We start from the raw sequence: 25,752 nt of genomic DNA on the forward strand, positions 1-25,752 counted from the left end.
TAATCAACAACATAGCATAAACAGTAATCAACTCTCAATCAACAGAAAACAACTTACAATTGCACTATACCTACTGTTTAAACAAAATATTGTAAAATCATTAAAATATTATAAAAAAAAAAACAATAAACTATTTCATTTTGTGTTTTGATGAGATTCTCTAAACTCTAAAGAATGCTGTAAATAATAATAAGCTGTACCAGTAACTGAAAACATACAGGAGCATATTCTCTCCCAATACACAACAGTCACTAATGTGAACAGAGCCTTTGGGTGTTCTTCAATTGGTCATCCAATAGTACTATTTTTGTTTTACAATTATTATTTATTTTTTTATCGGAGCAGTGTTCTAATTTGTAAATCGAAATATGGGCCTACCTTCAGACTCAAACAGGCTGCTTGGAGTTGGAAAGCAGTAGGGACTATCCTGCAGGAAACCCAGTTCATTAAATGAGCTTGAGATTGATTAAAAGCTTGTCACATGGAATCACCATAAAATAACAAAACATTACATTATACTTACTAATAAAATATTCTACAAAATTAAATCTTAATATTAAATTATATTTCCATTTATAAAGAATGATAAGTTATTGTTTTTTCAAATATAAACTATATCACTTTGTGTTTTGTCAACTCAAGATTTAAACTCTAAAACATGTTGTCAATAGATCACAGGCTCCTCTGGTATATACGAGTTCGGTGTCACTGTATAAACTCACATTTCAAATTTATACAACTACAACTACAAATTCTCTTCCCATACTATTTATTGGTATGTTTTTGCTTTAAAATTATTCTTCTAAAATCTTTTTGCAGACTGGTAGGTGGTTTATGGAATTAAAAAACATGAAATCAGATTTTATGAACATGTTAAGCAGAAAAAGTACAAGAATTGTACAGTGTTATATGACCTTTCTTCCATTTCCAATCTGTAGATATGAAAACACATGATGTGAAATCGGAAGTAAAGTGATGTGAAATACACTTGTGGAAAGTGCAGTGTTTTTCCAACATATTAGGTCATAGAGATGAAGTGGCATTTCACAGATATTAACAGACAGAATGCCTTAGAATTAAATAATTTAACTGTAATAATGTAATTATAACTGAAGTGCCTAAAATTAGATTTGGGATTACCAGTTAACAAAATCATGTAATTGGTCTAAATGGAAGCTAAGCAATTAAGGATGAAGCCTACATGAGAACAAATATTCCACATGAGGAACAGGACCTCTGAAACTATGAGCATGCAGAAAAGAGGGGGGCAAGCATAACATAACGCAACTTTTTTTTGTTGCGCCTTTCGACAGATTATTCACATGCACCTCACATGAAAGTTTATCATCAATAAGCAAACCTATGTATTGTACGAAGTAACCTATCTAATTGGCTCGTTGTTAATCATTCATGATTGATGAGTGGTTGCCTAAAAATCATTTCCTCTGTTTTTCTAACATTATTTACAAGACTGTGTTCTTAACTCCATGTAACAAAGTAAGCAGAGTTAAAAGTAGAGCTCAAATCAAGAAAGAACAACCTGGCTTGAGCCTTAGGATCCTCTAGGATCCAGATGTTTTAAAGCATGATGCACCACAGTAAGGATAGCATCATCAGTGCTCCTGTTGATTTGGTAGGCAAACTGATAAGGATCAAGATGGTCCTAACTATGATCCTCTCCAAACACTTCATCACAATGCAGGTTAAGGCGACTGTCGTTATACTCTTGAGGACTAGGTATTTTTTGAATCGGTATAATAATAGATTTTTTCCAAATATCTGGAATAATAAATCATTAGACCTCTGAAAAATGTCCATGCAGGGACATGGTTTTCAAAATAAAAGCAGAAAGTAGACTTTTCAACAAGACCCAAAACATGCAAGGAATGGCTCCAAAGAAAAGAAAGTGTATGCCAAGTCAAAGTCCAGGGACCTGATTTATAAGCGTACGCAATTTTCCACACACATATCGGGATTTATAAAAAATAACCTAGGCATAGCCTATGTGCGCACCGTACGGACTCTAGACCGTGTATACTCACTCTTTTACTGGAGTGGGCAAAGTAATGAAGTAAACAGATTGATTTAAACTGTTTTACATCTGATATACACATTTAGATTAAATATGCCCTGAAATTTTCACTGACATTTCGTTAAATCATTATCGCAAAGTTATATTTTAATAATTTATTCATATTTTTATATGAATTTAAATATAAATATTTGTAGTAGATACGCTGCTTTTGAACACCTTTTCTGTGGAATGCTTAATGTTTTAACTACAGCGAGGATCGCTTGGCGCATGATAATTCCGCTTTGAATTGTGTTCTAAATAGCAGAACTGGTGTTCAAAAATATATATTTTCACGTGAATAATGATCAATAGGCCTAATGCGCACTTACTCCGTCTACTCTGCAGATGGCTTGGCAATAAAGACAGTATAATTACAGACACTGAAGGACTCGCTCGCTGATCAAACGGTCCATTTTGAATAAGTCTGATGAAAGTAGGCTTTAAAAACTCTGCGGGACGCAGGTGTTGTTGGTGTCAGGCACAGATAGATAGTGCCTAGCATAATGATAACCAGTTTCGGGTCTTCCCAATATTATAAAAAATACTATTGTATTTGAAGGATAGAATTTGAAGAAAACGGTAAGATATAGACCTATATGTTTTATTTTCTAAATGTTTTGTCAGTGACGCGCTGAGTTAGACAATTATTTAGGCTACACTTCCAATCAGTTTCCATTCAAAATAACCTAAACCATCCTAAAATGTGTGTTTACCTTATAGGCAAAATTGCATAAATCTGATCTGCTGAAAGCGTTTTGCTTTTAGTATGAAATATACTGCAGGTTTTATACATAAGGCCCCAGATATCAATCCAACTGAACTGCTGTGGGAGGACTTTCAGGTGGGCCATACATTTAAGAAACTCTACAATATCACAGTTAAAAATATTCTGTATGAAAGAATGGGCCAAAAAATGTCTCCAAGCTGATTTAAGAGACTGTCAGACAACTTTATAAAATGTCAAAGGGAGAAATACAAGTAGAAGTGTACTTTTTTCAACAGAAGACAAATTTAATATGTTGATTAAAAGATTTCAGATTTTTATAGTTATTTGTTAAATTATATCAGTTTTTCCATCAGTACTGTCCAAATAAATTTCCAGCATCGATATGCCCACATTTGTGACAGTTGTCGTTTCAAAAGACAGAGCTACTGTACACACAAAACACTGGTTAAAAATAAAGACACCTTATGGCCTCAGTGTATTATCGTGTCATTACACCAAACATACAACATAAAATCCCTTTTTACTTACATCAGAGTACATGAGTGACACCGATCTGGATAGCCCACCTTGAAAACAATTAAATGTCAGATGGACTAAGGATGAATTATAAAGCAGTATGAAGACAAATCTAATATGGATTTAGCAGAAAGTCTGAAATGAGCTTAAAGGAATAGTTCACCCAGAAATTAAAATTCTGTCATTTACTCTATTATGATATACACTCACCTAAAGGATTATTAGGAACACCTGTTCAATTTCTCATTAATGCAATTATCTAATCAACCAATCACATGGCAGTTGCTTCAATGCATTTAGGGGTGTGGTCCTGGTCAAGACAATCTCCTGAACTCCAAACTGAATGTCAGAATGGGAAAGAAAGGTGATTTAAGCAATTTTGAGCGTGGCATGGTTGTTGGTGCCAGACGGGCCGGTCTGAGTATTTCACAATCTGCTCAGTTACTGGGATTTTCACGCACAACCATTTCTAGGGTTTACAAAGAATGGTGTGAAAAGGGAAAAACATCCAGTATGCGGCAGTCCTGTGGGCGAAAATGCCTTGTTGATGCTAGAGGTCAGAGGAGAATGGGCCGACTGATTCAAGCTGATAGAAGAGCAACTTTGACTGAAATAAACACTCGTTACAACCGAGGTATGCAGCAAAGCATTTGTGAAGCCACAACACGCACAACCTTGAGGCGGATGGGCTACAACAGCAGAAGACCCCACCGGGTACCACTCATCTCCACTACAAATAGGAAAAAGAGGCTACAATTTGCACGAGCTCACCAAAATTGGACAGTTGAAGACTGGAAAAATGTTGCCTGGTCTGATGAGTCTCGATTTCTGTTGAGACATTCAGATGGTAGAGTCAGAATTTGGCGTAAACAGAATGAGAACATGGATCCATCATGCCTTGTTACCACTGTGCAGGCTGGTGGTGGTGGTGTAATGGTGTGGGGGATGTTTTCTTGGCACACTTTAGGCCCCTTAGTGCCAATTGGGCATCGTTTAAATGCCACGGCCTACCTGAGCATTGTTTCTGACCATGTCCATCCCTTTATGACCACCATGTACCCATCCTCTGATGGCTACTTCCAGCAGGATAATGCACCATGTCACAAAGCTCGAATCATTTCAAATTGGTTTCTTGAACATGACAATGAGTTCACTGTACTAAAATGGCCCCCACAGTCACCAGATCTCAACCCAATAGAGCATCTTTGGGATGTGGTGGAACGGGAGCTTCGTGCCCTGGATGTGCATCCCACAAATCTCCATCAACTGCAAGATGCTATCCTATCAATATGGGCCAACATTTCTAAAGAATGCTTTCAGCACCTTGTTGAATCAATGCCACGTAGAATTAAGGCAGTTCTGAAGGCGAAAGGGGGTCAAACACAGTATTAGTATGGTGTTCCTAATAATCCTTTAGGTGAGTGTATATCTATACTGATATGATTTAAAGGGATAGTTCGCCAAAAAATGATATTTAAGCCATGATTTACTCACCCTCATCCGGCTCCAGGGGGATAAACGAAGGCCTTCTGAGGGTAATCCGTGCGGTTTTGTCGTAAAAATATACATATTTAAAACTTTGTAAACGAAAATAACTGGCTTCCGGTGGCGGTCGGCGCGCGTTCATGGAGATGGAAGCGTCGTGACGTAGAACGAACGTGACAGCGCAGCCAGAGAGCAGAGCAAAACAAAACTCTACGTTCGTTCTACGTCACGACGCTTCCATCTCCATGAACGCGCGCCGACCGCCACCGGAAGCCAGTTATTTTCGTTTATAAAGTTTTATATATGTATATTTTTACGACAAAACCGCACGGATTACCCTCAGAAGGCCTTCGTTTATCCCCCTGGAGCCGGATGGATTACTTTTGTGAAGGATGCATGCACATTTTCGGTCTTGAAGCAGCTGAACCCCATTGCTTCACATTATAACCACTGAAAGATCTAAGACATTTTCTAAAATAACTGAAAATGTGTTTGTCTGAAAAAAGATTGACATATGCATCTCGAACGGCTTGAGGGTGAATAAATCATGGATTAAATATCATTTTTGGGCGAACTATCCCTTTAATATATCTATAATGGTCAATTATCTTTCTGAAACAGAAGAAGCACATGCTTTCTTCTATGGGATATTATCATATTTACGTGAATTGTCTTACAGTTGTGTAAGGTAAATAGTCCATAACCTCTTAAACTTACCCTCTAAGATTGGTCTCCAACAGCCTTCTGCCATCAATAGCTCATCATCTGAATCTGACCACAGCATGATATTTTCTGAGAAAAAGGATGTAAGACTCACACACAGGTCAGCTGGACTGAGAACAGCAGTGAAAAGTGTCAAGTTACAGCAAATTCAGCTTTTGAGTTCAATCAGTAGGATATCAAGCGTCATTGTGGGAGCTATAAATGAATTAAGTTTTTTTACCTAAAACAGTTGCTCTCAACCCTCAGGTTGTGTTCAAAACCCTATAACACTTGTGATGTTCCCGGTCAAAAAATGACCAGCCTATAAAAAATTGCTTATAAATCACTTGTTATCCTATATTATCACCCAATCTTGGATTCAATCTTTTTGTCAACTTGTTTTCTTTCAATTAGGACTAGTTTTGTATTTCTATTTGCATCTGATTAATCGTAGGCCTCATTTATCTGAGTAGGCATCTAATTTTTTGAGTAAAAAAAGCATTATTTATGAAAAATTTTGAATATATTGAAATATATTAAATATGAAATAACATGATAAATATTTGCACTGTTGATCACACTAGTCTACTTTAATGTTTCACCAGGAAGTTTGTTTTGAAAAACTTTTATTTTGTACAAAATACCACAAAGTTATACTTGTGGTGTTCCTGGTCAAAAATGGACGGCCATTGAATGTGAATGGGAGAGACTGAAAATAAGAGAAACATTTAGTTTTCAGGAGCATGATCATTATGTTCATGATGTTCATGTACACATATGTGCATGTGTGCTTGCAAACATCGAGCCCTTGGACCTGTGCATGTGTAGATACATGCATACACATGCTACCCAAACACACACACACACACACACACACGTCTGGTTCACTATCTTTGTGGGGACTCTCCATAGACTTAATGGTTTTTATACTGCACAAACTGTATATTCTATCTCCTTACACTAACCCTACCCCTAAACCTACCCATCACAGGAAACTTTCTGCATTTTTACATTTCCAAAAAAACTCATTTTGTATGATTTATAAGCTTGTTTACCCATGGGGACCTCAATTTAGGTCCCCACTGTGACACGAGTCCCCATGAGTCTGTGTGCATTCAGGTTGAATTTTCTATCCCACCGGGATAGAAAACCTGGCACGCACGCAATATTATGAAATATTATTACAATTAAAAAAAATAATACAATAAAACAATTTATTTTTGTGATTAAAGCTGAATTTTCAGCATCATTTTGTCCAGTCTTCATCACATGATCCTTCAGAAATCATTCTAATATGATGATTTGATGCTCAACTAACATTTATGATTATCAATGTTGAAAACAGTTGTGTAGGCCTACAATTATTATTATTTTTTTAATCTATTTTTTTTTTTTTTACTTTGATGAATAGATAGTTCAAAAGAAGTGGAATAATGTCAAGTACAATCCCAGATAGCAAGGTAACATTGATACAATGCTGAGTTTTCATCCAAAATAATTCACAATACAAAATGATACATTAAATATAGAATAATCACATAATACAGTCAGTCACCCTGAGATGAAAAGTCTGGTTTAACAGCACTATATAGACAAAACAACAGACAATGCTTTTAAACCAAGGTGAAGTTACAGTATTTTGTTGCATTGAATAACTAAACCCAAATTATAACTTCTGGTTCAGTAGCTCTAAATAAATATGACCATCAATGTGAGAACTGCTCGTTCAAGATTCAAATTACACCTGTTTAAAAAAAAAAAACTTTTACTATATCACCACTGATTAATATATCAGCTTTTAAATTATGGATCTAAACTTATAGTGTTTTGTGTTGGTGATTTATTTCAAGATCAATCAAAGTAGAGCTCTCATATTAAACAGCCAGAATATAAGCTATACCTTTGGGACTTATCTGGTGACTTTCAGTCCAATCAGGCTCCCCAAGCACTGAGATAGTGGGCCGCTTAATTAGGAGAGAATGATGAGTGTCTAGCAGTTCATTAACATGGAGTAAACAAATGCACCCAACATTAGTTGAAAATCAAAAGTGGTCTCATTGTAACAAATACATATTATAGGAATTTCCTCATCACTTACAGACAAAGATGAGATCCACCGGGGTTTCTCCCTTCTGTCTGGCCCTGCTTGAAAAGAACTAGTTAGAGCTCGTAACAGCTGGAATAATGTCAAGTACAATCCCAGATAGCAAGGTAACATTGATACAATGCTGAGTTTTCATCCAAAATATTATCTTGGTTGAGACTGACTTTCAGTGTTTAAAGTATGTTGGATCAGAAATTTTGATGAAAGGCGACAGCACACACGGGTGGATAAATGACCATCGTTGTTTGAAAACACACACTGATTGGAATTTTAGTTTTGCATGTGCACTCAGTAGTCTAATTAATACTTAACTAAAGCTGTTTTTATTTTAGTGGTTTTCTCTTTGTAATGGTCCAGATGACGCACTTCCGTTTGGAAATACATCTCACTTATTTCCGGTTATGTTTACTTTCACTGTAGCCTATGTGGTCAATGAGTTGAACAAACACCACCTAAAATGAGTGTAACAATAAGATAAAAAAATTTGGCAATTTTTATTGACAGGAGAAGATATATTCTGATGTTTACTGTGTGCAGAATTTTCCACATTTATGGGAACATGAAATTTTAATCCAACCCAAGCCGATCTGAGAAAGCAGCGGGTGTTAAAAATACGCCATTATTTCACCAGTGTCAGTGTTCATCTAAACTAGTGACCGCGACGCTGAAGTGTATGAGAACAGATGAATAACATCAGTACAAACCATGGACATTTATTTATTTGGATTAAATATTTTAATCATTCTGTTCATTTTTCAATGTCAATCTTTTCACTATTTACATGTTTATGCCCAAAATGCTATAATATTCAAAGTAGTTGACTGTCATTCTCCTCTACGCTGTGTACGTTATTGATTAGATAGCCTAGCCTATATAACATTGTTACAGGAACCTCGCGAGCATTCATTCATTCAACTATTTTAAAAGACTGGAATAAACACCAGCGTACAAAAGCAATCCTTTTAATAGTCAATTTCATTAAAATTGTAAACCCAACAGGTATGAAATGTCAGAAAGAGAAAAAAACTGTTAATGAGAAGACGAGCATATAGGACTGCTGCAGCTTAGTGGATAAATATATTTAGCCTATTTATTATTCAGAACGCACAGTAAAAAAAAAAAAAAAATGTTTATATGAACATTTCAGCAGGCTCAAGATAATTAATACAGAGATCATTATTCATTGTTTTAATCAATTGGCAGCCATAAAACATAGTGATAATCTGCATTGTAGGTGCGCTGAACACTCTGACCGGAAACTCCTGACATGTACTAACTAGAACGCGGAAGTAGTTGTGCAAGTATGCCACAAGTAATATGACAACATTTTAGGTTTTTTTTTTATTTTATTTTTTTAAAGGAACAATGCACATGTTGTTTTCAATGTTTCAACAAAAGTGATTTAAAATCAACATGGCAGTGTAATATTTCTTATTTTTACGTTAAAATGTCAGCATTAACTGAGCGTGCAAACATGATGTTGAACTAACATCACATTGTAACATTGATTCAACAACATTACCATTGATTCTTTTTGCTAATTTTAACATTGAATCAATGGCAGTGTTGAATCAACATCACATTATGATGTTGAGTCGTTAGGGGACATTTCGAAAACAGCATTATTTTGTAGTGTTGGTTGGTCACACCTGAAATTCAAATTATGATTAATAGGTTTTTGGCAAAAAAAAACACAAAATATTTTGCAAATTCAGAATGATTTGCTTTGATTTATAATGAAATTATATTAAATACTAAATAAAATGCTTTTTTTAAAAATACTTTCTCTGTCTTGCAAGAAAAATAAACTACTAAGGATTGTTTATTGCACCAAACGTAATTTGAGAGGAACTTTAAATATATGTACATTTTAAGTCACATGATGTTTGTTAACATAGACCACAAGACATAATAATAACTGAATTTACACAAAAGATCCAGTTCAAAAGTTTACATCTGCTTGATTCTTAACAGTGTGTGTTGTTACCTGGATGATCTAAAGCTGCAAACATTCACTGATGCTCAAGGCAACACAACCCATTAAGAGCCAGTGGGTGTAAACCTTTTAACAGGATGATTGGAAATTGTTCTTATTTTATTTAAAGGACTTTTTTTAGCACTGCCCTGCAACAAGAAATAACAATTTACCCCCCAATCATCCTGTAAAATGTTTACACCCCCTGAATTTGAATGCATTGTGTTTTCTTCTGGAGCATCAGTAAATGTTTTCATCATTTTTAATAGTTGTATACGAGTCCCTCGGTTGTCATCAATGTGAAAAGATGGATCTCAAAAATCTTACAGTCACTGTTGGAAAAAGGGTTTAAATATGCAGAAGATGCTGGAAACCCAAAGAATGTGCTGGACCTGGAGGATGTTTCTGAAGAACAGAACTGCTCAGGACAAACATAGGACTTATCATAAAAACAGTCATGGATCATCTATATGACACCATACCGAGAATCAATTAAGTGTTTGCAAACTTTTGAACTGCTTCATTTGTGTAAATGCAGATATTATATCTTGTGGACTATATGTAAACATCTGTTATAATAAAACATGTTCGTTGCAGTGATAAATAAAAAACAACATGTAATTTAAGGGGCAGAACTATTCCCTATTTTACTAGGATAGTTAAGAAAAAAGAAAAAAAAATGTTTTTAAACATTCTTTAGTCCCACAATACAAAATGATACATTAAATATAGAATAATCACATAATACAGTCAGTCACCCTGAGATGAAAAGTCTGGTTTAACAGCACTATATAGACAAAACAACAGACAATGCTTTTAAACCAAGGTGAAGTTACAGTATTTTGTTGCATTTAATAACTAAACCCAAATTATAACTTCTGGTTCAGTAGCTCTAAATAAATATGACCATCAATGTGAGAACTGCTCGTTCAAGATTCAAATTACACCTGTTTAAAAAAAAAAACCTTTTACTATATCACCACTGATTAATATATCAGCTTTTAAATTATGGATCTAAACTTATAGTGTTTTGTGTTGGTGATTTATTTCAAGATCAATCAAAGTAGAGCTCTCATATTAAACAGCCAGAATATAAGCCTACCTTTGGGACTTATCTGGTGACTTTCAGTCGAATCAGGCTCCCCAAGCACTGAGATAGTGGGCCGCTTAATTAGGAGAGAATGATGAGTGTCTAGCAGTTCATTAACATGGAGTAAACAAATGCACCCAACATTAGTTGAAAATCAAAAGTGGTCTCATTGTAACAAATACATATTATAGGAATTTCCTCATCACTTACAGACAAAGATGAGATCCACCGGGGTTTCTCCCTTCTGTCTGGCCCTGCTTGAAAAGAACTAGTTAGAGCTCGTAACAGCTGGAATAATGTCAAGTACAATCCCAGATAGCAAGGTAACATTGATACAATGCTGAGTTTTCATCCAAAATATTATCTTGGTTGAGACTGACTTTCAGTGTTTAAAGTATGTTGGATCAGAAATTTTGATGAAAGGCGACAGCACACACGGGTGGATAAATGACCATCGTTGTTTGAAAACACACACTGATTGGAATTTTAGTTTTGCATGTGCACTCAGTAGTCTAATTAATACTTAACTAAAGCTGTTTTTATTTTAGTGGTTTTCTCTTTGTAATGGTCCAGATGACGCACTTCCGTTTGGAAATACATCTCACTTATTTCCGGTTATGTTTACTTTCACTGTAGCCTATGTGGTCAATGAGTTGAACAAACACCACCTAAAATGAGTGTAACAATAAGATAAAAAAATTGGCAATTTTTATTGACAGGAGAAGGTATATTCTGATGTTTACTGTGTGCAGAATTTTCCAAACTTATGGGAACATGAAGTTTTAATCCAACCCAAGCCGATCTGAGAAAGCAGCGGGTGTTAAAAATACGCCATTATTTCACCAGTGTCAGTGTTCATCTAAACTAGTGACCGCGACGATGAAGTGTATGAGAACAGATGAATAACATCAGTACAAACCATGGACATTTATTTATTTGGATTAAATATTTTAATCATTTTGTTCATTTTTCAATGTCAATCTTTTCACTATTTACATGTTTATGCCCAAAATGCTATAATATTCAAAGTAGTTGACTGTCATTCTCCTCTACGCTGTGTACGTTATTGATTAGATAGCCTAGCCTATATAACATTGTTACAGGAACCTCGCGAGCATTCATTCATTCAACTATTTTAAAAGACTGGAATAAACACCAGCACACAAAAGCAATCCTTTTAATAGTCAATTTCATTAAAATTGTAAACCCAACAGGTATGAAATGTCAGAAAGAGAAAAAAACTGTTAATGAGAAGACGAGCATATAGGACTGCTGCAGCTTAGTGGATAAATATATTTAGCCTATTTATTATTCAGAATGCACAGTTAAAAAAAAAAAAAAAAAATTTATATGAACATTTCAGCAGGCTCAAGATAATTAATACAGAGATCATTATTCATTGTTTTAATCAATTGGCAGCCATAAAACATAGTGATAATCTGCATTGTAGGTGCGCTGAACACTCTGACCGGAAACTCCTGACATGTACTAACTAGAACGCGGAAGTAGTTGTGCAAGTAGTCCATATGACAACATTTTAGGGGTTTTTTTATTTTATTTTTTTAAAGGAACAATGCACATGTTGTTTTCAATGTTTCAACAAAAGTGATTTAAAATCAACATGGCAGTGTAATATTTCTTATTTTTACGTTAAAATGTCAGCATTAACTGAGCGTGCAAACATGATGTTGAACTAACATCACATTGTAACATTGATTCAACAACATTACCATTGATTCTTTTTGCTAATTTTAACATTTAATCAATGGCAGTGTTGAATCAACATCACATTATGATGTTGAGTCGTTAGGGGACATTTCGAAAACAGCATTATTTTGTAGTGTTGGTTGGTCACACCTGAAATTCAAATTATGATTAATAGGTTTTTGGCAAAAAAAAACACAAAATATTTTGCAAATTCAGAATGATTTGCTTTGATTTATAATGAAATTATATTAAATACTAAATAAAATGCTTTTTTTAAAAATACTTTCTCTGTCTTGCAAGAAAAATAAACTACTAAGGATTGTTTATTGCACCAAACGTAATTTGAGAGGAACTTTAAATATATGTACATTTTAAGTCACATGATGTTTGTTAACATAGACCACAAGACATAATAATAACTGAATTTACACAAAAGATCCAGTTCAAAAGTTTGCATATGCTTGATTCTTAACAGTGTGTGTTGTTACCTGGATGATCTAAAGCTGCAAACATTCACTGATGCTCAAGGCAACACAACCCATTAAGAGCCAGTGGGTGTAAACCTTTTAACAGGATGATTGGAAATTGTTCTTATTTTATTTAAAGGACTTTTTTTAGCACTGCCCTGCAACAAGAAATAACAATTTACCCCCCAATCATCCTGTAAAATGTTTACACCCCCTGAATTTGAATGCATTGTGTTTTCTTCTGGAGCATCAGTAAATGTTTTCATCATTTTTAATAGTTGTATACGAGTCCCTCGGTTGTCATCAATGTGAAAAGATGGATCTCAAAAATCTTACAGTCACTGTTGGAAAAAGGGTTTAAATATGCAGAAGATGCTGGAAACCCAAAGAATGTGCTGGACCTGGAGGATGTTTCTGAAGAACAGAACTGCTCAGGACAAACATGGGACTTATCATAAAAACAGTCATGGATCATCTATATGACACCATACCGAGAATCAATTAAGTGTTTGCAAACTTTTGAACTGCTTCATTTGTGTAAATGCAGATATTATATCTTGTGGACTATATGTAAACATCTGTTATAATAAAACATGTTCGTTGCAGTGATAAATAAAAAACAACATGTAATTTAAGGGGCAGAACTATTCCCTATTTTACTAGGATAGTTAAGAAAAAAGAAAAAAAAATGTTTTTAAACATTCTTTAGTCCCACAATACAAAATGATACATTAAATATAGATTAATCACATAATACAGTCAGTCACCCTGAGATGAAAAGTCTGGTTTAACAGCACTATATAGACAAAACAACAGACAATGCTTTTAAACCAAGGTGAAGTTACAGTATTTTGTTGCATTGAATAACTAAACCCAAATTATAACTTCTGGTTCAGTAGCTCTAAATAAATATGACCATCAATGTGAGAACTGCTCGTTCAAGATTCAAATTACACCTGTTTAAAAAAAAAAAACTTTTACTATATCACCACTGATTAATATATCAGCTTTTAAATTATGGATCTAAACTTATAGTGTTTTGTGTTGGTGATTTATTTCAAGATCAATCAAAGTAGAGCTCTCATATTAAACAGCCAGAATATAAGCCTACCTTTGGGACTTATCTGGTGACTTTCAGTCGAATCAGGCTCCCCAAGCACTGAGATAGTGGGCCGCTTAATTAGGAGAGAATGATGAGTGTCTAGCAGTTCATTAACATGGAGTAAACAAATGCACCCAACATTAGTTGAAAATCAAAAGTGGTCTCATTGTAACAAATACATATTATAGGAATTTCCTCATCACTTACAGACAAAGATGAGATCCACCGGGGTTTCTCCCTTCTGTCTGGCCCTGCTTGAAAAGAACTAGTTAGAGCTAGTAACAGCTGGAATAATGTCAAGTACAATCCCAGATAGCAAGGTAACATTGATACAATGCTGAGTTTTCATCCAAAATATTATCTTGGTTGAGACTGACTTTCAGTGTTTAAAGTATGTTGGATCAGAAATTTTGATGAAAGGCGACAGCACACACGGGTGGATAAATGACCATCGTTGTTTGAAAACACACACTGATTGGAATTTTAGTTTTGCATGTGCACTCAGTAGTCTAATTAATACTTAACTAAAGCTGTTTTTATTTTAGTGGTTTTCTCTTTGTAATGGTCCAGATGACGCACTTCCGTTTGGAAATACATCTCACTTATTTCCGGTTATGTTTACTTTCACTGTAGCCTATGTGGTCAATGAGTTGAACAAACGCAACCTAAAATGAGTGTAACAATAAGATTAAAAAAATTGGCAATTTTTATTGACAGGAGAAGATATATTCTGATGTTTACTGTGTGCAGAATTTTCCAAACTTATGGGAACATGAAGTTTTAATCCAACCCAAGCCGATCTGAGAAAGCAGCGGGTGTTAAAAATACGCCATTATTTCACCAGTGTCAGTGTTCATCTAAACTAGTGACCGCGACGCTGAAGTGTATGAGAACAGATGAATAACATCAGTACAAACCATGGACATTTATTTATTTGGATTAAATATTTTAATCATTCTGTTCATTTTTCAATGTCAATCTTTTCACTATTTACATGTTTATGCCCAAAATGCTATAATATTCAAAGTAGTTGACTGTCATTCTCCTCTACGCTGTGTACGTTATTGATTAGATAGCCTAGCCTATATAACATTGTTACAGGAACCTCGCGAGCATTCATTCATTCAACTATTTTAAAAGACTGGAATAAACACCAGCGTACAAAAGCAATCCTTTTAATAGTCAATTTCATTAAAATTGTAAACCCAACAGGTATGAAATGTCAGAAAGAGAAAAAAACTGTTAATGAGAAGACGAGCATATAGGACTGCTGCAGCTTAGTGGATAAATATATTTACAGTAGCCTATTTATTATTCAGAATGCACAGTTAAAAAAAAAAAAATTTTTTTTATATGAACATTTCAGCAGGCTCAAGATAATTAATACAGAGATCATTATTCATTGTTTTAATCAATTGGCAGCCATAAAACATAGTGATAATCTGCATTGTAGGTGCGCTGAACACTCTGACCGGAAACTCCTGACATGTACTAACTAGAACGCGGAAGTAGTTGTGCAAGTAGTCCATATGACAACATTTTAGGGGTTTTTTTATTTTATTTTTTTAAAGGAACAATGCACATGTTGTTTTCAATGTTTCAACAAAAGTGATTTAAAATCAACATGGCAGTGTAATATTTCTTATTTTTACGTTAAAATGTCAGCATTAACTGAGCGTGCAAACATGATGTTGAACTAACATCACATTGTAACATTGATTCAACAACATTACCATTGATTCTTTTTGCTAATTTTAACATTTAATCAATGGCAGTGTTGAATCAACATCACATTATGATGTTGAGTCGTTAGGGGACATTTCGAAAACAGCATTATTTTGTAGTGTTGGTTGGTCACACCTGAAATTCAAATTATGATTAATAGGTTTTTGGCAACAAAAAAAAACACAAAATATTTTGCAAATTCAGAATGATTTGCTTTGATTTATAATGAAATTATATTAAATACTAAATAAAATGCTTTTTAAAAAAATACTTTCTCTGTCTTGCAAGAAAAATAAACTACTAAGGATTGTTTATTGCACCAAACGTAATTTGAGAGGAACTTTAAATATATGTACATTTTAAGTCACATGATGTTTGTTAACATAGACCACAAGACATAATAATAACTGAATTTACACAAAAGATCCAGTTCAAAAGTTTACATCTGCTTGATTCTTAACAGTGTGTGTTGTTACCTGGATGATCTAAAGCTGCAAACATTCACTGATGCTCAAGGCAACACAACCCATTAAGAGCCAGTGGGTGTAAACCTTTTAACAGGATGATTGGAAATTGTTCTTATTTTATTTAAAGGACTTTTTTTAGCACTGCCCTGCAACAAGAAATAACAATTTACCCCCCAATCATCCTGTAAAATGTTTACACCCCCTGAAATTGAATGCATTGTGTTTTCTTCTGGAGCATCAGTAAATGTTTTCATCATTTTTAATAGTTGTATACGAGTCCCTCGGTTGTCATCAATGTTAAAAGATGGATCTCAAAAATCTTACAGTCACTGTTGGAAAAAGGGGTTAAATATGCAGAAGATGCTGGAAACCCAAAGAATGTGCTGGACCTGGAGGATGTTTCTGAAGAACAGAACTGCTCAGGACAAACATGGGACTTATCATAAAAACAGTCATGGATCATCTATATGACACCATACCGAGAATCAATTAAGTGTTTGCAAACTTTTGAACTGCTTCATTTGTGTAAATGCAGATATTACAATTTCTTGTGGACTGATTATAATAAAACATATTCGATGCAGTGCGAAATAAAAAAAAAACATGTAGGCTAATTTAACTGAGCAAAACTATTCCATATTTTACTAGAATATTTAAACATTTTTAATGTATCAGCTTTTAAATTATGGATCTAAACTCTTATAGTGTTTCGTGTTATTCAGTTAGTCAGTAATTTATTTCAAGATCAATCAAAGTAGAGCTCTTAAACAGCCAGAATATAAGCCTACCTTTGGGTCTTTTCTTGTGACTTTCAGTCGAATCCTGCTTCCGTCTGGAAGTGAACCACTTAATTAGGAAAGAAGAGTGTTAAGCAGTTCATTAACATGGAGCAAACAGATGCACGCAACATTAGTTGAAAATCAAAAGTCCTTCTTACACTGTTAGACTTTTCTGTAATTTCTACAGTTATTTACTTTAAATCCCCCAGTATTATACTGCTATTTCTCTTTACAGTAAATAACTGTGATTCCAATTGCATCATGGGAATTTTCTGTGACGTCTAACACCACATACAGAGACTTACTGTATTTTTAAAATTTGCTGTATACTACTGTATTTGACGTAACTGCCTCTCTGGCTGGCACCATTCCACCGTGCTTTTTATTTCCTAATTTTTGCCTTACACCGCGTGTCTACAACGCTATAATAGCCAGAGGCTGTCTATATTGGACACATTGAAGCGACCAGACCTTTAAATGCAAACCTGTTTATCCCTTGTAAGAACTAGCGCGAGCGCTTGGACTCGTATCGGACTACGTCTGAAATATAACGGCCGCGGCGCATCACTACACTGTCTGGGATTTGTCGTGTCGCGTCAGACAGACATCCAGTGTAGGTAATGGGGTCTGTCTTTTGTTGGATCGCGACGTTCGTGTCTGGCCTGGGGAAGAGACGGAATTCACTTCACCGAGAGAGAGATCAGCAAGCAAGGTAAAAAAAAAAAAAACATTCTGTGTATGTTGACCATAGACTGGCTGTTGACAGGATTGTGCCCAGTTTAACGTATGTTAGCCTAACGTTACTCGTCGTCAACATGGCGGTAACGAACTTTACCATGGTAAACTGAGCTAACGTTTCATTTTACACACCTTGTTAGATTATTGAATTGTCGAATATGCCAACGAGCAACGCGTTTACATTAACAATAAATGTGAATAAACTAATGTGAAATTCTGTTTATAGCCTAATGTTGGCCTACTGATGAGAACCTTTATAGTTTTAGCATTAGTTTGCAAACTATACCATATTATAGTTTTTATTTTATTTTATGGAATTTAATATTTACTTCCATTTTTGTGTTTAAAGGCAACTGCAACAAAGCGACAATTCGCGCCAGATTCCAGAGGTAGGCCAGCCCATTTGTGATATATTTTGAGATAAGTTTGCTGAAATGATTAGCATACGCTATGTGAAAATTGCTTTTGAGCCACTGGTGCAGACTAGGTAGCTTACAATATCTTATAAAATCTCTATAAAATTGGCTAACTTTATATCAAATAAGTGACCTTTGCATTATGTCTAACTTTATTACACAGCATATGAACCAATCAGAAGATGGACCATTGTCTTTGTTCAGTCCCACCAGATTAAATGTATCCAGGTAAGCACAGTAAAACTCTCACTAGGCTTATTCATTCAGACCAAATCTAGCATTCTAAACAACTTAAGTTTATATTTTTGCATTATTTTTATATTTTATTAGCCAGAAGACTCTACCATTGCAGTTCCACGGTCCTAATATCAGCGCACAGGTGGGTTAACTACTGTAGGAAGGAGAACGATCATCACACAGTGATTTCTTGCATGTATCTTACTGTGTATTTGTCTCAAACAGGTACTCCTTCACTGCAGACAAGCTGAAATGGGCTAAAATCATCTATTTCAGTCGGTCTTTCTATGGATCTCAGCTTTTTTGGACAGAATTTAGGATTTGTAAGTATTAAAATTTAATCTGGCATAATTTAATTTAGTTCTTTTGTATGCTATTTATTGACAAAAGCTGTTTACAAATATATATTCTTAAGTTTTTGTGAAAATAATAATAAAAATTAACAAAAGAGGTTAAAAATAATGTGACACTAATATTCTCTCTCTCTCTCTCTCTCTCTCTCTCTCTCTCTCTCTCTCTCATATAGTTTTGGAACCAGGATCTCCTCTGAAGGACTGAGTACATTTGTGTTTGTGGGCACGCATGCAGACCAGGGAACACTCTGATGTTGTCAATCAAGTTCTGAACAGGAACCAATCTTTGGAGAAGTTCATTTATTCACAAAGGTGGACAAAAACATTGTGTTGGCTTTTTAAAGATTATTTTGATGATGACTTTTACTCCTATGCTGTAGAAAAGATGGAGTAGACAGTCAGACATTGATAATAATAAGAAATGTTTCTTGAGCATCAAAGAGACTTCTTTCAAAAACATTACGACACTTAAATACTTCTTTTGGCCACCAGTGTACATGAATCCAACACATTTTTGGAAATAAGTGAAATTATTTTTAAGGTGGGGTTATGTGTCTTATATTGTGCAAATAACTGTGTTTTGTCCTGTTTTGGACATTTCCTTTTTGGAAGCTTAAAAATGTATTTATATTCTGCAGTTTTATGAATGTAATGGTTGATATTTCATTATAATACTTGTATAAGCTAAACAACCAATGACTCTACATTCATTTAGTCAAATGCTAATGTTTTGTTTATGATTTTATGTATGTTTTCAAAAATGTTTGCAGTGAAGGACAGCACATAATGTGTTAATTTAACACGTTTACACATCTTTGTGCTAACCTCTCTGACATATTTACTTTGTTAAAATCATTTACACAATGAATGAGTTAGAATTAACACAAAAAATGTTGTCTCTAAACTCACCCATTAATGTGTAAAAATTTCACATATCATTTCCAGCATTGGCATGTTTATTTTGTGATATATATGAAATGTTTTAAATAAAAAAATGGTATTTTGTGATAACTTTGTCTAATTGGTTTGTATGAAAGTAGTACTTATGTAGGATAAAAATAAAATTAATCATATATCAAAATTATCAAATCTAATTTATATTTAGTACAAATATAAATAATTACAGTAGTGTACTGATTAGCTTAGTTTTTACAGTAATGCACTGTACTGATTAGCTTCGTTTTTACAGTAATGCACTGTATTACACAAAACTGAAATACGGTTTGGTACTGTAACTCTTAATTACAGTAACTTACTGGCAACAGTGTTGCCAGTAAGTTACTGTAAAAAACCCTTGAAAAGTCTAACAGTGTAGTTCACCAAGGTCTCATTATAACAAATGCATAATAGTAAATTCCTCATCACTTACAGAAAAAACTGAGGTTGACCGGGGTTTCACCCTTCTGTCTGGCCCTGCTTGAAAAGAAATAGTTAGAGCTTATGACAGCTGGAATAATGTCAAGTACAATCCCAGATAGCAAGGTAACACTGATACAATGCTGAGTTCCCTTTCGAGAATGGTCACTTCGTATTGCGTAGCTATACGCAGTGGGGAAACTCCTTTTCCTCGATAATACTGAAGCCTAAAATGTAAAACGCATTTGCAGCTGCACAGCTAGCACAGTGAGTGTCTGGCTCGCTCATTGGCTGTGCTGCGGGCAACTGCACATCCAATGGCGTGGCACCAATGAGCTAGCAGCACGCCGACACATGTCAGAGACCGCCAAATTGGGCATGGCTAAGACTATATTAGAGACTACGCCTTCAACAAGCCTTTTACAGCCTGAGCGAGCCGTTTTACAGCAGACTACGCCTTCAACACCTGAAGTCGTTTTTCTCCTGTCGCTGTTCTCCTGTGGCCATCCGGTGATCGACGCATATCCTTTTCATTGCATTATTGCTACTGTGTGTTCGCCGCTGCATTCATATAGTCTAAAAGAGCAAGCGAGCGTTGTTACAAATGCCTCGCTCTACATGCGCCACGTGCGGATGCCATCTGCACAAGGCCGACGGGCACATGAGGTGCGTCACATGCCTGGGAGTCGCCCATGCTGAAGCTGCACTCTCTGCCGGCGGCTGCTCGGTCTGCGAGAGCATGCCTGTCTCCGTGCTGGGGAAGCAGCTAGCTCTCTCTAAAGATGGAGACGCCGCTTCTACTGCTCTTCCTTTCCCCGCTCTACTTCTGCCGAGAAAAACCCAGAGCCCTTCCGGGACCTTCGAAGCGCCACGGATTTAGCTTTGCGCGCTACCAAAGCTACAGCGCAGGCTATCGGGAGGAGCATGGCTAGCCTAGTCGTGCTCGAGCGCCACCTTTGGCTGAACCTCACCGAGATAAAGGATGAGGACAGAACTGTGTTCCTTGACGCCCCCGTCTCCAGCTCCGGCCTCTTCAGCCCGGCGGTGAAGGGATTTTTGGAGAGGTACACCAAAGCGCAGAAGTCGCCCCAAGCTATGCGACACTTCCTGCCGAAACGCCCCAGCTTCGCTTTGAGCAGGCCCAAGACCGCCCCGCCTTCTCCTCAGCCAGCGAAACCGGCGAAGCAGGTCTCTCAGCCCTGACCTGAGGCTGATACCCGCCGCCAATCGCGACCAGCTAAACGCTACCCGCTGCCACGGCGCCAGGGCCCCCGACCCAGCGTTGTGTTGGACGCTAGGCCTCCGAAGACTTCCTAGCATCGGGAGTGAAAAGAGAGGGCTTGTGTCTCACGCTAGCCGGACCACCCTCAAAAAAACCCATGAAACTTCTTGCAGCTCCCTGTTTAGCTCTGGCGGATGGAGAATTGTTTACTGTAGAAAACAGGCCCACTGCTCTGCGTACGCTGTTTTTACAGCGACCCAAATAAAGCACATAAAGAGTATGTTTCAAACACACAACACACGGGTTCAAAGTGTATGCGCGGCACACGCTACATTATGGCCAAGCATGTGCTCTTAAAATAGCATCTGAACACGCCATTGACTTTAGACTTTAGGTTTTTCCTGGTCTGTGGTGGAATTGTTTTCTGGAACTGCAAAATAGCACCAGGGAACATTTGCGCCGGAACACGCCTCCTCTTTTCACTGAACCGCCCCCGGAGCACAAGTTCATTCCCTAATTTACCGACGTGCGTCTGTGGAGGGAAAGTCTGCTGTGCGTCTGGTGCAAAATAGGAATGATACATGCGTCGGTGTACAAAGTCAATTGCGCTGGGTGCAAGATAGGGCCCAAAGAATTAAAAGTGTTTAATTTGAGGATAAATCCAAAGGTAGTTTATCCAAAGATTGCTCCATGGAAGATATTTTGGCCTGAGGTAGACTGGTCTGTATTACAGGAAAAAAGGAAGGCACAGGAGGATGCTAATTTGGAAAGAGTGTTCAATAATCAGGTAATGGAATGAATACTGTATATCCAGATTTATACAGATGGTGCTAAGAATCCAGAGACAGAAGCAAAAGAATTGGGGGTGGTGATACCAGATAAAGGAATAGGAATCAATAGAAGAAATGCTGGAAATGTGGAAATGCTGGCATGTTAATTGCATTACGATGGGTAGAAAAGACGGGACATGACAAAGTTTTGGTATGGTCAGATTCATCAACAGTTTTAGCAAGCCTACTGTCATTCTATTCAAAAAGTCATCAAGATATTCTGTTTGAAGTATTTCAGTCAGTAACAAGAATAGTAAATCAAGGAAGACAGGTCTAATATATTTGGGTTCCACGACATGTAGGGATAGGGGAATGAAATGGCTGATAGATTAGCAAAAAGGGCGTTAACAAAAGGAAATATAGAAATTCAAGTAAGTATTAGCAAAGCAGAGGTTAAAAGTGTGATATGGGAGAAAATAAAACAAAAGTGGAAAGAAAGGTGGGATAGAGAGGGGAAAGGGAGACACTTATATCAAATTCAAAGGGATGTTAAAGATACAAGGATTGGAAGTGGAAATAGGAGAGAAGAAATGGTGATAACTAGGTTAAGATTGGGACATTGTTTATTAAATAAAATGCTTAAGTTAATAGGGAAACATAAAACTGGACTGTGTGAGGGATGCAAGGAAGAGGAGTCTGTAGAGCATATAGTGTTGAGATGCATATGGAGCACAGAGAGAGGTGATGAGGAATAAGCTGAGGGAGATAGGGGTTCAGAACATCACATTAAAAGGGTTATTGAACAGAGATAGGGCACAGACTAGAATTCTTATGACTTTCTTAAGAGAAACTGTGGTTTGTAACAGGATATGAAGAAATCTAGTATTGAGGGTTAAAAGTATTATTGTTGTTGTTATTATTAGTATTATAATGTAGAAGGCCTGGGATGAGGTGTGTGTGGGTATGTGGGTATGTGTACGGGGGGAGAAGGAAGGAGGGTGGGTGATTTAGTATGTAGCTCTTTTCTCCTCAAGCGCTCTCCCCAGACAGCAACATAGTGTCGGCCCAGATCCGGCCCACATCTGGACCGTGTGAAATCCACATGAACCAGATTTGGGCCGGATCTGGGCTGATATGTTGCTGTCTAGGTATTTGTGGTGTCAGTGTCACTAACGAACACAGCTAACAATATGTTTACATAACTGCTCAAACATTAAACTTCCTTATATTACATACAGCCAACTTTACTATTAAGTTTATCCTTGTTTTACAGTCTGTCATTTTTTTTGTCACTTCAATTGTTGCGTTTTCTGTCTGCATTTGAAGTTTTTATTCCCTCCAATACTGAATTTACTATTTATATACCATGCACAGTGTTTCAATGACTGTCCAAAGCATGTAAATATACAAGCGTGAAACATTACTTTGGGGTTAAAAGCGGTGTTTAGAACAACAATAACCTGTGGTTGAGCTCAGTGTGAAAAGCCCTATGAAGTGCTTGCCTTTGACTTCTGTATACATTTTGAACTGAATATAATTTTATTAGTGACAGAGTATGATTTATGTCTCAAATATAGACATGAGAAAAACATAATTTCAAAACTTTATTATAATGTTATGCTATAATGCTAAATCACAAGGCATTGTTAAATTTGTTCATTTGTTTGTACACTTCTCTCATGAAGAAGCCACGATCACAGAATTCCTCTGCACTGCAGCTGCTGCGGGACAAACAAACGTCTTCACAGATTTAGTCAAAGAGCCGTGCTTTCTAAAAATGAAAAATGAAGAGCAGGAAAAAGCCCTTCTTCAACTTTCACAGGCTGAAACGGATGATGACAGACAACCGGCCAAAGAGCTTTTAGTGTTTGGACATTTGTCTTAATGGACATTTGTCAAAATGGACATTTGTCTTAAAGAGTATTTGGACAAAAGGAGTCTCAGACTAAATTGCATGTTTATGGAGATTTTATTTATTTTAGATTTAATTTGTCATCATGTACCTGCTGTGCAATAACTTATGTTTAATTTATTCTCTTTGCTACTTAAGGGGAAAAGTACATTTGATTAAAAATTAAATAAATCATTTTGGTGTTTGGGGTTTGATGGATCTGAATTTGCTTGATTCATGCAAATCCATTGTAGAATTGTAATGTGTTTTATGTACTATGAAAAAATGGTTCATTCTGAAATGCTAGAAAAATATTTTGTCTCTAATAAATAAATGTTCAAATGCTCAAGATGGTTTTTTTTTTTTTATGTTTTAAGCTTTGGGTTAAATTTAAATTATTTGAATCATTTAAGACAAAGCAACTTTTAACTTTAAAAACAAAAGGTTACAAGGGGGTTTTATATATAGCCTACCTGTGTGTTTATATGATTAAGCTGTCATTTTAACAAAAAGTCAGGGTCTATCTATCCTACAAAACATAATCATAATATTTCATAACACAAAATATAATTTCAATTGGATCGTTTTAATAAAATTATTGACATTGGAACTTTGAAGCGCTCCACACACACACACACACACACACACTCTCTCTCTCTCTCTCTCTCTCTCGGCATGAGACAGTTTACATGCGTTTCTGCAGTTAAACTCGATGGAGCGGTTTAAGATGTCATAAATACAGAGAAGATGAGATTTTGTAAAATAGGATTAGAAAACTAAATCTTTTTTTTTTTGTTCTGAAATACGAATTTGTGAAAAATCTTAAATTAACTTGTCAGATAAAAAGTCTGAAACGAAACATCTAAATTTTAGTTCCGCATTTATGATTTACAATAGTTTTACTTACCGTCTCTTGTGCGTTGTCTGAGCTCCACTGCTAGTTGATTACAGCCAATAGCCTCTAATATTTCGAGTGTTACAGGAACCGCGTCCTTCAATGTGAAAGTTTTCACCATTAAATCGGCGAGATCTGCAGAGTCTATAACTTTGTCGACTGTATTTTTTTCGACGCGCGGTTTTTTCTTCTTCCGATCGCACAATTTGCTTTTAAACTTCGTTTGGTTTTCTTCCCCAAGATCCTCAAAAATATCACGCAGGAGATCATTAATGCTCAGACACTTTTCCATTTGTGATGATGGGTCTGTCATGAACATGTTCATTTTGAACAAATATTTTCTCGGGAACACCGAGTCTGGTCTCCGAGAGTAGACTATAGCTGCGTCCCAATGTGCTTACTATCCACCCTATCTGCCCTAAATAGTATTGACAATTACTAATGTCACATACTATTTAGGATAGATAGTATGCACAATGGGACCTATGATTGGGACGCAGGCTATTTCCTCATTTTGTGTTGACCGCGCATGCCCAACATCTTTATGTTCTGTACAGGAAACGAGTAAATGTAGTTTTTATTTATTTATTATTGCTTTAAACAACAAAATACAACATACCATTTTAGAACCAGGGGAGCAAAGAAAACACATAAATAATAATAATAATAAAAATAATAATAATAATAATAATCACAAGAATACGAGACCTTTGTATCAATCAAAGATTTTGAAGACAGTACACAAATTAACAGTCTTAATAGCTTTTCCATTATTACTAGAATGAATAGTAGAAAAGTAATTTTCGAATTCTTTAAGGAATACTGAGAAATGGGGCTTTTTGTTGGAAAACTTACATTTGACTAATAAAATTAACAGATTAATTACAAAAGCCTCCTTAATCACACCGTTATCCTACTCTGAATATCCCAAAATTACATTTTCAAAATTCTAAA

General features: G+C 35.8%; 1 protein-coding gene across 1 annotated transcript in view; it reads right to left on the bottom strand.

Annotated features, from left to right (window-relative positions):
* LOC311291562 (uncharacterized protein) overlaps positions 1-25,285 on the bottom strand; it is a 178,831-nt gene extending 153,546 nt beyond the window's left edge. Inside the window, 12 exon segments of the mRNA XM_084410623.1 lie at positions 379-427; positions 3,330-3,367; positions 5,520-5,594; positions 7,405-7,468; positions 7,603-7,649; positions 10,686-10,749; positions 10,884-10,927; positions 13,959-14,022; positions 14,157-14,200; positions 16,930-16,987; positions 20,034-20,077; positions 24,811-25,285. Coding sequence (XP_084266749.1) covers positions 379-427; positions 3,330-3,367; positions 5,520-5,594; positions 7,405-7,468; positions 7,603-7,649; positions 10,686-10,749; positions 10,884-10,927; positions 13,959-14,022; positions 14,157-14,200; positions 16,930-16,987; positions 20,034-20,077; positions 24,811-25,123 — 904 coding nt within the window. The 5' untranslated portion in view covers positions 25,124-25,285.
* Positions 25,286-25,752: the final 467 nt, after the last annotated feature.

This window comes from Rutilus rutilus (genome assembly GCF_951802725.1).
Source record: "Rutilus rutilus genome assembly, chromosome: 6".
Classification (NCBI taxonomy): Eukaryota; Metazoa; Chordata; class Actinopteri; order Cypriniformes; family Leuciscidae; genus Rutilus; species Rutilus rutilus.